The following is a 16,433-nucleotide window of genomic DNA, read 5'->3' on the forward strand; positions in this document are numbered from 1 at the left end:
TGAATATTTGGATGTCATTATTTTATTAGTTAGCAAACAGAACCATCCTTGTGGTCCCTCCTCGGTTTTATGTGTAATGGTGCTGTAGGTGTCAGCCCCCAAGAGTTGGCACAATAGCCTAATCAATGTGTTCTGATGTCTTTTTTGATCTACTTTGTCGTCTCTGTAAGTTCATTAACAACACACAGGGAAAGGAGGATGAATATAGAGTATTAGAAATTACTGTGGGTCCCTGAGCCCCTAATCCTTAGGCCACTGAAAAGCAATTCTTTGTTTTGTTTTCCTTAAGTTCATGGAGGAACTTGCCCTTGACCTTCCTTCCAGGGCAGGCCTTTTGACTTCCTAGAATAGATCACCTGGAATCTGGTGAGTGCAGCTGAGCTTGATTTTTTTTTTTTTTTTTTTTTTTTAACCATAATGCTTTTGACAGTGGACATTCAAGTAGTCTCCTTCAAATAAGAGAAGGACTGAAAAGTTTGTTTTCATGTGCACTTGAAGTAGATCTAAGTGAGACAAAGCCCAGAGGAACTTGGTCCCTTTGGATGTGTTGTGCCGTTCTGCTTGTGCCCTTGGTGTGGGCATTCTGCTCCCAAGCTCACATCAAGGGTAAGCTGCTTCCTCTTGGCAGGGAATTACACAGTGGGCTTCAGAGATTCAAATGAAAACCCAAACAAAGCGTGCAGGCACAGGACCAGTGCTGGCCAACATCTCAGTCCTGTCACATGGAGCAGATCCTCCCCACATTCTTCCACCACCCCCACCCCCACCCTACTCCCTCCTGCTGAGCCTGCTGCCTGGCTGACCCTGTGCATAATTGTTTGTAGCTGCCAAGTACAGACTGAGGCTGCCCCTGGCTGTTTGCTTATGGCATTGGTAAGGCCTACGGCATAGTGAGAAATGAAGAGTTCTAGCCATCCAGCCACAGCTGGGCTTTGTTTCTCTTTGTCCTCTCTTGTGGAGTTAGGAACAGGTGTTAGCAAGGACCTGTCCAGAAGTCTGAAGTCTCTAAATGTTCCATTTCCCTTAAATGAGAAAGTAAGGCACAAACTCATGAAATGACTTCCTTCTCCAATGTCGCATAGCAGGTGTGCAGTAGGATCCTCACCCCAAGGAAGCTTTACCTGTATCACCTTTCTCTTGGAATCAGTGGTTTTGCATTTTCATTCATCTTAGTTTTGATCTCTTGGACAATAACAGCTGCTGAGTGGCTCTCCAGAAACAATTTTTAATAACTTTTTCCATATCTAATCTCTCAAATGATGTTTCCAAAGTGTGAGCTAAGACTCAGCAGGTGATTGTGATTGTGTTGACTATCTGTTGTTTCCTATTAAATGGTAAAAGAGACATATCTTTCCAGTCTCTTGTGTTGCTTCTTCCATGAAATTTTAGTTTGATTGACAAGGCAGCCTTTAGCATTTCTAGAGAGGGTTCAGGCCCTTAGGAAAGCCCCCAAATTTCTTGGCCCAGAATTTTTTACACCATCAACTCCAAACTTTCTTACCCTCTTTTCTTTCTTTGTCTGATGCAGCCTCCGTGAATGTGCTGGTGCAGAACTGCAAGATCTACAATGATGCCAGCTGTGACATTTCTGCAGATGGCCAGCTCCTGGCAGCTTTCATCCCTAGCAGCCAGAGGGGCTTTCCTGATGAAGGCATCCTGGCAGTGTACTCCTTGGCCCCCCATAACCTGGGTGAAATGCTCTACACCAAGCGATTTGGTAAGGGAAAGAAAGCCCAACCTAGTGACAGAGGGATGCCGATGCCTTTGCATGGGCATTCCTAGGTGAGGCATAGCTTAGGTTGGAGTACTGATCATATCCTGCCCCTGCCTCCTTAGGGCACAGGCCAGAGGAAGATTGCTTGGCAGGAGTCTTGGCTGGTAGCATTACAGAAGAATCTCAGAATAAGAGTCCTTCCTGCCATGACAGCATCACCAACATGCTTCTGCTGTGATGGCCATAGATAAAGGAGGAGCTTTGGTCATGGCTTGGAGAAGCTTATACACCGTGAGGCAGTTTGGCCTTGTGTATTAAAAGCCCCTAAAATGTATGTTCCCTTCAATCCAGGAATCCCACTTCTAAGGAAATAATTAGAAAACTATACAGAGATTTATGTACGAGGATGTTCACAGTAGTGTTACTTATAGAGAAAATGTCAAATGGTGAAGAATTGCTTAAATAAAAAAAGGTGCATTGATAGGGTAAAATACCATCTGGCCTTTAAAATGCTCTTATAGAAGAATATTTAATGGTGGAAAAATGGTCCTAATGTATGAAGTGAAAATAGATTTCAAAATAGTATTTTCAGTATGGTACCAATTTTTTTAAATGTGATTCTATGATGACAGTGGTGAGCATTTGTTAAGTACTTTCTGTATGTCAAACACTGTATTCAACACTTGAGACACCTTCTCATTGTACTCCTCACTGCATTCCTATGAGAGAGCCCCTGGGTAACCAAAGACGCAAACTGAAAATCAAGAGAAAAGACTGAGAGGGAACATTATTGCCTTGTGATGGCAAGAACTCTGGGAAACATCTCTGTGTTCTGTTGGCTCTCAGGTCCCAATGCCATTTCGGTGAGCCTGTCCCCAATGGGCCGATACGTAATGGTGGGCTTGGCCTCGAGGAGGATCCTGCTGCATCCCTCCACAGAGCACATGGTGGCCCAGGTCTTCAGACTGCAACAGGCCCATGGTGGCGAGACCTCCATGAGGGTGAGTGCCACGGCTTATGCCTCCACTGTCGGGCAGCTCTCCAGGCTTGGCAGGGTAGTGAAGGGCAATGGTGTGATCTCCCAGCCTAGACTAGAGGTAGCATGTTCGTAAAGAGTAAGGAAAGACTGCAGTCCGGCCCATCCATGACCAGCTTTTGGAAGCTCTGGACTATTAAAAAGCAGGAACTTTCTCACACCCTCATTCCTGAGCTGAGCTCCCCAGAGGCCTGAAAGTGTCTTTGGATGAAGACCAAACTGAGTACCTCCTTACCTCAACACGAGACCTTTAGTCTGGAGATACATAAAGGACCCAGTGAAATATTTATGCTTATTTAAAAAAAATTTTTTTTGAAGAAGCAAACTATAAAAATTGATAAATGGTATACTATGAAATGTTCTTTTCTGTGGGTTGTAATCATGTTGGAGGATGAGGCCTTTCGGTAGCCGCTGTGCTCTTAATCATCTCGTCCATTTCACTACCAGAGAAAGGTCCTGTTGGGGCCCTGTCTTGTCTGAGGTGGACCTCTCTTATACTGCCGTAAAAGCCTTCTGGGCATCATGGGGTTAGTGGCCTTCTGAACTCAAGCATACTAGTTTCTGACTGAGTTCCCATGAGGGCTGATTTGCTTTTGCTGAGGGGAATTGAGCATTTGAATGGTTCTCTAATTATATGGTATTTAAGCTCTGTCTCAAGCTAAGAACCTATGAATTCCCTTAGCACTTTGTGCTGTGCCATTTATAGTTTTATGCACTTGTTTATGTGTTGTTTTGTGTTTTCTTTAGCTGAGTGGTGTGTATGTTTAATCTGCCCAATTAGGTTCCGTGTAAGCTCCTTAGGGGCATATCCCCCAGGGCCCTTCATTTAGTGCTGTGCATGTAGATGTTTGATGCCTGGAATGGAAGCATTTGTTTTTTTAAAGGAAAAAAAAAAAAGAGAGAGAGAGATAGGATCCACTGTGTAGAAAGTGACGGAAAGTGGGTGGCCTAGCATGGTTGTCGCCAGCCTCTTCTCCCTCCCATCTCCTACAAGGACCCTCTATCCAACTCTGCTGAGCCACTTCCAAGCACCCGGAATTTCAGAAGGTTCTTTCTTGTCAGTGTGCCTTTACTTGGACTGTCCTCTCTCTCAAACCCAACGTCCATAGCTCTTCCCCTTTTCCAGGACCTTTCCAAATCACTCCCTCTTTGTACCACCATTGTACCTGGCTACTGGCACGCGTATTCACACTCATCACATCAGACTGCACTTACTTCTTCCCATGTCATTCTCCTCTTTGGAACTGTGAGCTCTTCGTGAGCGAAGACCATATCCATTTCGCCTTTATGAAGTTCAAGTACAAATAAGGAACTTGACATCTAGGAGAAGCTGAATGAATGAAAGAGGATCTCAAGGCAAGCGTTCTCCTTAGCATTTCTAGGTGGTATCAAGCAGAACCAGTGATAGGTGACAGCATATTCCACCAAGCCTCTGAAAGGGGTGGAACATGAAACAGGCAGTCTGTGCCCTTGAAATCATACTGCCAGGGAAGTCCCAATTCTTGAATTCCAGATGACTTTGGAAATATCTGATATTAGGTGATTGGGAGAACACATTCTGGGAAGTTCACAGGCCTGTTTTCTTACCTAGACATTTGAGGATGGACATTAAGGTTTAGTTTAAATATTCTTATTTTGGTTCTCTTCAGATTCGGATGGTAAAAGTACCTGGTGTCTGCCTTGCACCACCTAGAATCCTGGTCCCAACAGCTGTTCTTCTAAATCCTTCCTGCCTAATTGTGGAATAATTGTTTATAATCATTAAGAGACAGGATCTGATTTCGGCAACACTAATGGACATCTCCAGCCTCTTCCGGAAGCCAGGGCTCCTGCCCAGCTCCTGGGCATAGCCTGCCAGTCCACCATCCTAGCAAGGTTCCTCTTTTCCATAAGTAGCTTAGAAACATCTGGCTAAGGGCAAACAGCTACAGGGCGGAAGCCAAGATGGGGCTGGCAGCTCAGGGAATGCAGTTGGAGGAGTCTGCTGAGGAGATATGGTGATCCGTTGCTGTCCTGCTAAGGGGCTCAGGGCAGCTAGCCAGCTGCTGCATGCCTCGTGACAAGAGCTATTTCTCAGGCCTCCTGGTGAGGCTTTTTTGATTCTCAGTAGGCACCATCTGCCACTTAGGGAGCTGAAGTGACTAGAAAGCTCCCATTTGGGAAGTGTTCCTCTCACCTAAGAGACAGGATCCAGGCTGCTGAACAAGGTTTTGCTCACCCTGTGTCCACCACATCTGCCTTTAAACCCCTGCACTACAGAAAAGTTTCTGGTTTTCCAGGTCTTGGTTGCCCCTTAACATCCAAAGGCACCAAAGCACTCAGAAAATATCCCTGAATTCAGTCATTGGTGGAAGGGAAGATACCAGCTTTTTTGGATAGCTATGCTGTACCACCGTTTAAGTCAAGGAGGGCCTTTTTGTCTGAGATCAGGGAGCGAGGGTTTATTGGGACAGTAGAGCATCTTCCTCTTTGCACAGGTAAGTATGGGTGGGTGTCTCCATCTGTAATGTCAAGCTCTGTCTTTGAAGGAATGCTTTTGTGGGTGATGGGCCTGTCCTCAAGCTTCTCTACCCAGAATTCATTCCCCTTCTTTTTGGTGGTCCTTCTTGGAAATCACCGTGATGTAATATTCAGAGGGGTAAGCTTGTTGGGTCAACTGACATTCCCAGGAGAACATCCTCCAGAGCATTGACTTACCTTATTTTAATTCCCACTAAGTGACATCTCTCCCCAAGAGATGATCTCTTACCCAGCCCCATATGAACACTCTTCTGAAAATGAATCACTGATTCCTGCTTTGCCTTGATGCATTTATTTTAAGCAGTTTTCAGACCTCTGGATCAGTGCTTCTCAAACTGTGTTCCTCCAACAACCTGTGTTAGAACACCTGGGGTCCTTGTCAAAAACAGACATGACCACAGCAGCGGCGGGGTGGGGGTGGGGGGGGCTACATATCTGCATAAGAATGGGGCGGGAGGGGTATCTGCATTTGTACACCAAACTTTCCAAGTAATTCTAATAACACACTTGAGTTTGAGAGCCGCTGTTCTTATGGACTCCTTTCTTCATTTTAGGTTTCTGCCCGCAGCCCCTTCAAGCAAGGGAGAGAGACACAGTCTCTGGTTTACATGTGGTTTTATGCGTGGGGCTTGGATCCTTGGCTAATCCTGTCACAGGCACTGTGGCCTTTGTGCTCCACTTCCTGCCAGACCTTACTTAGCTTGTTGGCTCTCTGTGCTTCCCCTCCTGTCTTCTCTCAGTTGTTGTTGCCTTCAAGAGCTCTCCCATGAATATCTGCGTTCTGGATTCTGTTCTGCCCCTATGTTGAGCCATTTTAATTTTTACCTTTGTTTCTAGGATCACGGTCTTTTTGATATTTCCCTTCTCTGCTTCTGAGACTAGGCTCAGTCTTCCCGACTTTAGTGTGGTTGGCAAATCTGGAAAAGTAAGACTGAGCACATATTTGATCATCCCCTCCCTTCTGCCCATTCCAGGTTCCTCCAAGCTGGGTATGCTATTCTGTGACTCAGGGTCTTATTTGTGTCTGGCTACCTTATACTTGAGCCGGGGAATGCTCTTTGCTAGTTTCTGTTTGGTTTTTGAAGTTAGGCATTTGGAGATTGCTGAGCTCAAGTTTTGCTAAATTCTCAAAACACTGAACTGCCTGTGTGCCCTCTCTGCTTTCATTTTCTAATTGGAATAAGGCATAATATTGTCACAGAAAACTGCAATTAATTTTCTAAAATAGTGGCAACTTGCACATTGTAATAACTTTGGTTGTAACCAAGTGAAAGCATAATAACAAAAATATAAAATTACTAATGACACCAGAAATAGTCCTACACCAGACTGTTCTTCCATTTTTATATCAGTAATAAGTGCTGTTTTACCGAGGGCAAAAGTCAGCAGCTGTAGGGGGTGGGGAGTGGTGCTGGGGCATTTTGAACTGGAAAGCAAGAATAAGGATTAGTGCTTTCAACACCGGAATTAAGGTGCTGTGTATTCTTTTTCGCAGATGCATGGACCATCCCCCCAACAGGTGGGGGTTGGGGGCATAGAAGTGGTTCAGTAAGAACCGAAGAGGATCCTTGTTGCGTAATCCCTACAGGTCCTAGAGGCACTGGTTGCTTGAATCTTCCCAGTGCTGGTTTGCTTTTCTCTCTGGTCATTTTATTGGCAGAAGTGATGGATGAGGACACTGTCATTTGACTTGGATGGGAGAAGCCTTAGGAGAGAAAGCAATTTAGCTCTCCTTTCTCTGTGGAACAGCATTGTGCTTTTCAAGGCAAAGCCTCAAATACGTAATAAGGTCCACTTTATTGGAAGCTTTTTCTTTGTGGTTATGTGGTAAAACTGCATTTAAGTGTTGAGCAACTATTACCTAGGCAGATTGTTAGTTTGGAGGGGGTGTTGGAAAGAGAGGCAGCTCCTCTCTCCCCCTTCTCTCCCCTTTACTCCCCTCTCTTCCTCTCTTCTCCCTGTCTCTCTCTCTTCATTCCTCTCCTTCCCTACTTCTTCACCTTGCGAGTTCTGTTCTTCAGTGGTGGACTGTCCCTATGTATATCTTCTTCCTCTGGGGCTCTGGCTGTAGAGATCTGCATCCCCCTCATTCTCTAGGCAGCGGGGAAAGAACACAGATTTGTTACCATTTTTTACAGACCTACGATCTACTCTTAACTAACTGGCCTGTAGTTCTCAATGTGTACTCTGCTGAGACCACATCAACATCATCCGAGAACTTCGTAGAAACTCAGATTCTCAGCCTCATGTGAGGCCTGCTGAATCAGGCTGGGGGGGGGGGCCCAGCCATCCTTGTTTTACCAAGCCTCCAGATGACTCTGCCCACTCAGTCAAGATTGAGAACGAATCATTGGCTGCATGGAGATTCTAGTTAGACCTCACCTATCAGTATAACTTTGTCCTTTTCCTTTTTGCTCTCACCGTCACCGTCCCTAGAACCTCATCTGGTTACTTCCATGGCTCCTAATAACAGTATCTTTCAGATACTTCTAGCAAGTTGAGAAATTGATGTGTATCTCCAGCCTAAAGCATTCTGCATCATGCTAACATCCTAGTGGTAGTACTTTAAGAACTAATGCTGTGAGGCCTTTTTCCATTTCTGATTAAAATTCTTACCTGCCCACATTTGACTTTCCTTGAGCTCTTAACCACAAGGCCTTGCCTGCTTGCCTGCACGCTATAGAATACAGAGATGCTTTGGCTTAAAAAGTGAGAAGCAGTATCTTTATCTTTCTCTCCAGGCCCTTCCCCATCTAAAGGAGTACTTCTTCAGTTCCTTTTTCCAGTATTCCACTCACTGTTATCCTTGGATGGGAGACATCACTATGATGCCCATTAATGGATGTCATCTTGGTTATAAAGAAACATCAGTTGTCTTTCTTTTTATAGCCATTTTCTGTCACTTTTATAGCCATCTTCACAGAGCCTAGTGACTGATTATTATTATAAATTCATTAAAATCAACCACAGCAAAGGCTTGATATCCAGAGTGTTCAAATTAGTCATAACTAAATTGTAGCTTAGATCTTAGGGCAGCATGGGTGTCCAGCGCTGTCAGCCCTGGCCAGTGTTTATGTAACTAACGTGTACAGGCTCTTTGGGCCAGTCCTAGCTCCATGCTTCAGTATATAATCTTCACTATAACCTCTTTGCCCGGAATTTAGCCTGTGACATAATCTACTCATCTCTACTTCCCTAGATTCTGAAAGTTTGATTTTCTTTTTTTTTTTTTAAGTTTTTTTTTTTTTTAATGTTTATTTCTGAGACAGAGAGAGACAGAGCATGAGCAGGGGAGGGGCTGAGAGATGGAGAGACACAGAATCTGAAGCAGGCTCCAGGCTCCGAGCTGTCAGCACAGAGCCCGACGCGGGGCTCGAACTCACAGATCGCGAGATCGTGACCTGAGCCGAAGTCAGACGCTCAACAGACTGAGCCACCCAGGCACCCCTGAAAGTTTGATTTTCAAAAATCACCTAGAACTCTAGTCAATCTAGAGTATTCCCCAGAAATCTAAGGGAATGAGCCTTTCTTAATCTTGTCTGGCCTTGGGAGTGGCAAAAACCAAAAATAAAGATATTTTATTTTTGTACCCTGGAAGGAAGGGTACTATTTCTTCAAGGGGGGATTGGGAAAAAAGAGAGACAGCTTTGTTGTCAGAAATGATTTACTCTTTCCTAAGATTTTGTCCTCATTAATTTTCTTAAAGCCGCCTGTCAGTTGATTAAAAGCTGCTTCCGCTGCAATTATCTTAAAGTTGACTTCTGAGATGTGACACAAAGCATCTATCCTCAAACAGTGCCTTTCTTCAGCACATTGCAGGAAAGGGGGAGGGAGTATGGGAGAATTCAGGGGTGTCTCTGATGCACTTTGTCAGAGAAGGGAGGGGGCAAGATAAAACATTAAAAATAACAGTAGAGCTGCAATTAGTTTCGGTGAATTTTTCCATGACAGATTTCTCTAAAGTAACTCTGATGATTTCTTTTCTCATGGTCTCTCAGAGTGCAGCCTATTCTGTGTGTTATTCTTTTCACTCAACAAAGTTTAATTGAGCCCCTACCATGGGCCAGGTACTTTGTGAGGTCTGGGAAGGCAGTGCATAAAATGGACCTGGTCCCTGCTCTTTTGCTACACAACTGGCGGCTGCGGCTGCGGCTGCTGCTGCTGCTGCTGCTGCTGCTGCTGCTTCTTCCTCTCCTCCTCCTCCCCCTCCTCCTCCTCCCCCCTCCTCCCCCTCCTCCTCCTCCCCCCTCCTCCCCCTCCTCCTCCTCCCCCCCCCTTCTTTTTCTTCTTCTTCTTAATGTTTATTTATTTTGAGAGCGAGAGCACAAGAGGTGGAGGGGCAGAGAGAGAGAGAGAGAAAGAGAATCCCAAGCAGGCTCCATGCTGTCAGTGCAGAGCCTGACACGGGGCTCAAACTCACGAACCGTGAGATCGTGACCTGAGCCAAAATCAAGAGTCAAATGCTTAACCCACTGAGCCACCCAGGCACTCCCACAACGGGCTTCTTGACTGGTCTTTGCACTGCTGTATTCCTAATCTTCCCTGCACTTGGCACACAGGAGACACTGAGGAACGTTCCGGGAATGTGTGTCCCTTTGATACCTTGTGCGCTGTATATTTCCTACATATGTGTGAAGATATACCCCTTCTTACGGCCATCATCAGTGCGTCTAGCACATTTCTCCGTAACAGTAATTGAAACTATCAAGGAGATAATCCTTACGAAAATAGGGAGCGTCCTGCTCATTTCACAATTTTGCCCAATATTGGGTTCTTGGAGTGCTAGTCCCAGCACTGAGACATGGTGATAGATTCCCAGTAGATAGCTTCAAAAGCGAAAAGCAGAACAGTTAGGGTTTTTTTTCAAGAATTGGTAAGAGAACCAATTCTTGCATTTGTAAAAGCTAAAAGTATTTTAATGTATTTCAAATATAAAATACAAAGTATTTTAATGTTTAACTGTCCTCGAAGCGCTTCCAAAAATATCAACTAAAACGTATTAAATGTATTGGGATATATTGAAAGACTCTCTTATCCAAGGTGAATCTCTAGAATAACTTCTCATTTGGCCATTTCCTTTGAGATTCATGAAGCCAAGGAAGTTTAAGAACTTGTGCTGTGCACAGACATGTGGGAATAGGAGAAAATAATTATTTTAATTTGTTCTAGGAGCGTTCAATGCCTTGGTATTTCATTTAACACCAAAGTAGATCCCTCAGCTGAAGTAACCTCTGCTTTGTCCTAATGGCTTGAGATGCCTTTGGAAAGGCATCAGGCCAATTGAAAACTAAACTTCTTGGGGCGCCTGGGTGGCGCAGTCGGTTAAGCGTCCGACTTTAGCCAGGTCACCATCTCGCGGTCCGTGAGTTCGAGCCCCGCGTCGGGCTCTGGGCTGATGGCTCAGAGCCTGGAGCCTGTTTCCGATTCTGTGTCTCCCTCTCTCTCTCTGCCCCTCCCCTGTTCATGCTCTGTCTCTCTCTGTCCCAAAAATAAATAAACGTTGGAAAAAAAAAAATCTAAAAAAAAAGAAAACTAAACTTCTTGTCCTCTGACTGCTCTTTGGGAGCTCTTTGAGAGGAATGAGTGAATAAAACAGAGTTTTCAGATCCCAGCAAATCACAAGAAGTTGGCTAGAAATGACTTCAAGGGAGCAGATTATCAATGGCAGCAGAGGGCAACACATTCCAAGAGTTAAGTAAAGGGGACCCCGGGCGGGCTCAGTTGGTAGAATGCACGACTTGATCTCAAGGTGTGAGTTCAAGCCCCACATTGAGCCTAGAACTTACTTTAATTTTTTTTTAATGTGTTTCATTAAAAAAAAAATTTTTTTTTTAACATTTATTATTGAAAGAGAGTCAGAGCATGAGCAGGGGAGGGGCAGAGGGAGAGGGAGACACAGAATCTGAAGCAGGCTTCAGGCTCTGAGCCGTCAGCACAGAGCCTGATGGCGGGGCTCAAACTCACAAACCACAAGATCATGACCTGAGCCGAAGTCGGATGCTTAACTGACTGAGCCACCCAGACGCCCCTAATGTTTTTCATTTTTGAGAGACAGACAGAGAGAGAGAGAGAGAGAGAGAGCAAGGGAGGGGCAGAGGGAGACACAAAATCCAAAGCAGGCTCCAGGCTCAGAGCTGTCAGCACAGAGCCTGATGTGGGGCTCGAATACGAATGGCAAGATCATGACCTGAGCCAAAGTCAGACATTTAACCGACTGAACAACCCAGTCGCCCCTAGAACTTACTTTAAAAAAAAAGTTAAGAAAAGGAGCTGTCGCTCTTCTTTTCTGTTGGGAGAGCTTTGGTTTAGGACAAGGGTGATCTAGGCAGATTTGTTCTTGCTTCAGCTGAATAAAGGGGAGAATTAGGTGAGCTCATATTCTGATTCTTATTTTTATTTTTTTTATTTTTATTTATTTTATTTTTTTTTTAAACGTTTATTTATTTTTGGGACAGAGAGAGACAGAGCATGAACGGGGGAGGGGCAGAGAGAGAGGGAGACACAGAATCGGAAACAGGCTCCAGGCTCTGAGCCATCAGCCCAGAGCCTGACGCGGGGCTCGAACTCCCGGACCGCGAGATCGTGACCTGGCTGAAGTCGGACGCTTAACCGACTGCGCCACCCAGGCGCCCCACTGATTCTTATTTTTAAATGGTCACTTTAAAAACAACCTCCTACAAGTTCTATACTCCAAAGTAGAATATAATGAAGGCTTAGAGACAGTAAAAAAATTAAAATTGCTGGAAAATGATCAGATTTTCCTAGGGATGAAGATACTTAAGTAATTCATGAATCTAAGTAAATCAACAACTTGAAAGGAAGAAGAGATAAAAGGTGAGCAGTCTCCCTCCCCCTGCCTGCTCTGGGACTTGTGCATTTCTCAGCCTTGGACAAGATGGGTAGTCATCCATTTCCAATGGAAAGGTCAGCTGTCTCTTAGCATCTGCTTTCCATTGATTTTTCCCTCTTCCCAGAGAGTTAATTTTCCTCTAGTAACCCTCTCTAAAGGCTTAAGGTCTCCCTTGATCTCCATCATTACCGAGAAGGCATTTCTCCTCCTCACAGTTCCTTTCCTCCTCTTGGCTTGGGTCTTCTCTTGTGGCCAGTCTGTTTCCAGTTCCAGTCTGTTTCTTCCTACCACCAGCTTCCATCGTCTTAGTTAAAACAGGGGAGATCTGGTGAGTGCACTCGACCTCTTGCCGCTGTGGAGCCGTTCCAGTTTTACAGATGATGAGATTCCCCAACACAAACAAGATAACCACAAAGTTTTTTCTTTCAGCTTCTTATCTGAGCTGATCTGAACAGTGCAGTTTGCTACTCAGACTAATGGTCTGAGCTTTATTGATATGCAGCCGAAAAGAAAACATCTTCTTGAGGGCAGCAATACATTTTTCGTCTAAATTTTAAAAGGGTGGAGAGGAAGGTTTCCCACTGAGCAACTCTGGTTGCCTCTCATTCTTTTCCTGTCTTTGAACAAGAAACAAGATCCCTTTAGTTTTGATCTGGGAACTGTATTCTTTTGCTCCTACTTCTGTTAAGTAGAGTTTGGGGGATGGAAAGGCAGGTGGTACACGAGATGGTCTTGGACCCCAGAAGTGAAAGAATCATCCTCTTGTCCCACTCTCTTAGAACCATAAAGACCTTGGCGACCTGACTCGTTCTCTGTTAATGTGCCAATATGGCACTGGCTCTCCTTCTAGTACATTGATTCCAGTTCTCTGCATAGAGTTTAGACGGAAAAGAAAACAGTCTGCTTGGGGAGGGGGTTGCTGTCAGCTTTTGTCATATACCAGGGAACATCTGTAGCCAAAGCTGGTGAAACCAGGTCTCTGCCAACATGAATCAGCAGCTGGGTTTTGTATCCCGCCCCACAAAGGGTCTCCAGGTCCTGATAATCCTCCTCTAACGTAATGGAATTTGGTGGTACAACTTCATGGGGTGTCTCTCTTGTCAGAGGGAGAGAGGGATTTTTGGCAGGCCACCCAGCTTTGTCCTTGACGAGTGGTAAGGAAACCTTTATTGGTGATATATTTGGGGTGTCTTTAAGTGAAGGCCAGAGCTGTCCCTTAACACTATCTCAGATCTTCTTTCTTGTCAGTGCTGATGAACCTTGAGTGTACAGAGCCAGAGCTAGACCCCACTGGAATCTGGGAGGAGATGGCTCCCCCAGTCACTGGGCCAGATAGACTGATAGTTGAAAGCAGCAATGTTGGGAGAGTGACCAGAGCTACCGAACCGTCTGTCAGCATTGGGGAACTTGTTGGGCAGATACTCTTTTTGTCATTAGGGCTGACTAATTGTGAGGAGAATACCCCCCTCTGTGAGGTGCTTTGAGAGCTCCAGCCAGAGAATGGAGCGGAAAGTCCATCTCTGGATGGTTCTGAAAATGGACCAGGTTCTCATTCCTCTAGGCTATGTGTGAAATCAGGAGTATTGGACCGGATGGCCTCTCAGGACTGTAAATCAGAGTCCTGCCCATCTGGCACCCTCTGTGTTCTTACTACACCCCCTCCCCCATATGTTTTGCTCTCATCTCCCTCCTTCCTACCCCCACATTAGAGTGTGATAAGCAAACTGGTGCTTATCAGGAGTCCTGGAGGCTGCTGATCCTCACGTGGGATCTTCTGGCTTCCTGCCACAAAGCAGGATTTAGTCTAATACCCAAACACTAGAGGAGATGGGCACTTGGGAGCTGCCCTTTCAACGGTGTTTAAGGACTTGACGGGGTGAGGGGCCCGGGGGAACTGCCATAGAGAACAAATTGATGTCCCATGACTACTATAGCCATAGAGGTTGTGACTATCTGTGCAGCAAGGTCTAGGGGTCTCAATCTTTAATTACTTCTCCCCAGTGCATTTGACCTTGTCTCACCTGAGCTGGGTCATCCATCATACTGGTCTTTTGAGGGTTTTGTCTCCAAAGTAGGTTCCTGTGCTTAGAAGCAAATTGATAGTATTTGCTTGTTAATTTTTCTGCAGCAACAGACTATAAAAGGTAAACTTGTGACCTGTGAGAGGCTTCTCTGCTTCTTTCCTGGTCTGGAACATTTCTGGAAGAATTCTCTTCCTCTTGGAGACCCATCAAAAAACTCAGCACAACCTTAAAGCATCTACTTTACTAACCTTATTACTCCCCCTTCTTACAAGGCTACTTTCTCTGCCCAGCTCCCTGAAGTTAGGAGTGAATCATTGTGACTTCAGCTGAGACTCCCTTGTGAAGCTTTGTAGAACTGTCACAGGTCAAGACCGAAGCTCCCCTAATCCAGCCCACTAAAATTAACACACATCCCTTCTTAACCCTGGTGTACCCCACTCATGCCATCTAACCTTGGGGTGAAGGGAAGTTGAACAGTCAATGATCCCAGACATAGTTGTTTGTCCTTTGAGTGTGTGTCCCAACTCATTTAACCATGTGGCCTGCAGGTGGGACAGAAGCCATTGATTTATCTTCTGGGAAGGAAAACCTCTGTGAGAAAGGGTAAAGGCACCACACCCCCATCCCCTGACTTGAAGGAAAGGGTTGAATAGGTGCAAAGGGAAAAGACAGGTATTGCCACCTCCACAGAGAGTCAGCCATTGAGGCTGGTAGAGAACGGAGCAATGAGTTCATTCAGAGCACCTGCTAGATATATGTGTGCAAGGAAGAGACTATCCAGAGGTCAAGCAACCATGTTCTACATGACTAGTTTAGAAATTCATAAACTCCATTGGGCTCTTTTTTTAGTAGTCTCCTCAGTTAGACCAAAGATTTTTGCTAATTCTTACATTTGGAGTTGAGTCAGAAAGAGAGGGCACGGGAGGTTCTTAAAGCAGCAGCTGTGGTGCCGTCAGTCTTCTGCCTCAAAACAGAGCCAATTCCGTATCTGTAAGAGACCCATTCAACCTCAGGACCATTGCAGGGCCGTCCGGGCGGTGTGCCATTAGCCGCCCAGGCACATTTCTCAGCGCCACAGAACCTGGAAAATTATTCATAACAGGATTCTCTGTGTATGTGTCGGTATGTTGAGAACTCGTGCTGCTGTCCTCTCCATTCTGGAGCCCGTCCTGGTGAAAGCATTTCAGACAGATAGACACCCAAGGCACATGAACAAGTATTCCCACATCCAGGGCTGCTTATCACTTCATTCTTATACGTGCAGTGGACCCTTAGCTCAATTTTTACTTATTTCCTCTGGTTTTTTTTTTTTTTTTTTAATTTTAAATCTCTCATCAGGATAATTTTTAAAGTAATAATTATTGTACCACCCTAAATTCCTTGAATATTACTTTCTAAACCACATCTCATTTGGTCTTCTTTGTTTTTTTGTTTTTTTCCATCAAGGGACAGGGAAAAGCAGATCATCCCTACTTTCATTCCTACTTTATAGATTAATACCCGAAGAGGCTAAAAGGGAAAACATTGACTACAACTCCAGTTGCTAGATTCTTGGCTTCATGTCCTCTTTGTAGACCCGAACCATCTTTTTTGAAGCCCCAGATGCAGATTCCTGATAATAATAGCAGCAGTTACCATTTATGAGCTTGCACTGTGCTGGACATTTTATACACATCATGCCTTTTCATCTCTCCACAATTATTTGGATATTGGTATTGTATCTTTTTTTTTTAATGTTTATTTTTTTTAAGAGAGAGACAGAGCACAAGCAGGGAAGGGGCAGAGAGAGAGGGAGACACAAAATCTGAAACAGTCTCCAGGCTCTGAGCTGTCAGCACAGAGCTGGACATGGGGCTCGAACTCAAAATGTGTGAGATCATGACCTGAGCCAAAGTCAAACGCTTAACCAACTGAGCCACCCAGGTGCCCCTGGTGTTGTATCTTTTTAAACTGAGATCTGGAGAAGTTACTGTTCTAGAGAAGTGTCAGGACTCCAACCCAGGGCTTTCTAGCTCGAAGGAAAGTCCCCATCCTTCATTCTCCCAATGTCCTGCTCTCTGACTAAAGTTGCTGTGGAATGTCGTGCAGCTCAGAGGCCAGAGAAATTGGAGGCTCTCTTTCACCTACTCCAAACCCTTAGCCACAGCTGAGCTGCCTCCTGAGAAAATAGTAGCTTTGGAAATAAGCCTACTATTGAAGGGAGATTCTCCCTTGGAGAAATGGATACGATCTATTTAATGGTGATTTATATAAGCTAGAAAGAAGTCATGTACCTGTGTGTTCAAGATT

At 45.0% G+C, this 16,433-nt stretch overlaps 1 protein-coding gene across 9 annotated transcripts in view; it reads left to right on the top strand.

The window, feature by feature from the left end:
* AMBRA1 (autophagy and beclin 1 regulator 1) overlaps positions 1 to 16,433 on the top strand; it is a 178,816-nt gene that overhangs the window by 144,852 nt on the left and 17,531 nt on the right. For all 9 annotated transcript variants that reach the window (XR_015240845.1, XM_086677555.1, XM_086677551.1 and 6 more), the window contains 2 exons: positions 1,529 to 1,717; positions 2,561 to 2,715. Coding sequence is in view for 8 of the 9 variants with exons in the window: in XM_086677555.1 (XP_086533681.1) it covers positions 1,529 to 1,717; positions 2,561 to 2,715 (344 nt within the window). In the remaining variant the exon portion in view is untranslated. The remainder of the gene's footprint in view (positions 1 to 1,528; positions 1,718 to 2,560; positions 2,716 to 16,433) is intronic.

The sequence above is a fragment of the Puma concolor genome, chromosome D1 (assembly GCF_028749965.1).
Source record: "Puma concolor isolate L17-30 chromosome D1, mPumCon1.1.hap2, whole genome shotgun sequence".
NCBI classification, from domain to species: domain Eukaryota; kingdom Metazoa; phylum Chordata; class Mammalia; order Carnivora; family Felidae; genus Puma; species Puma concolor.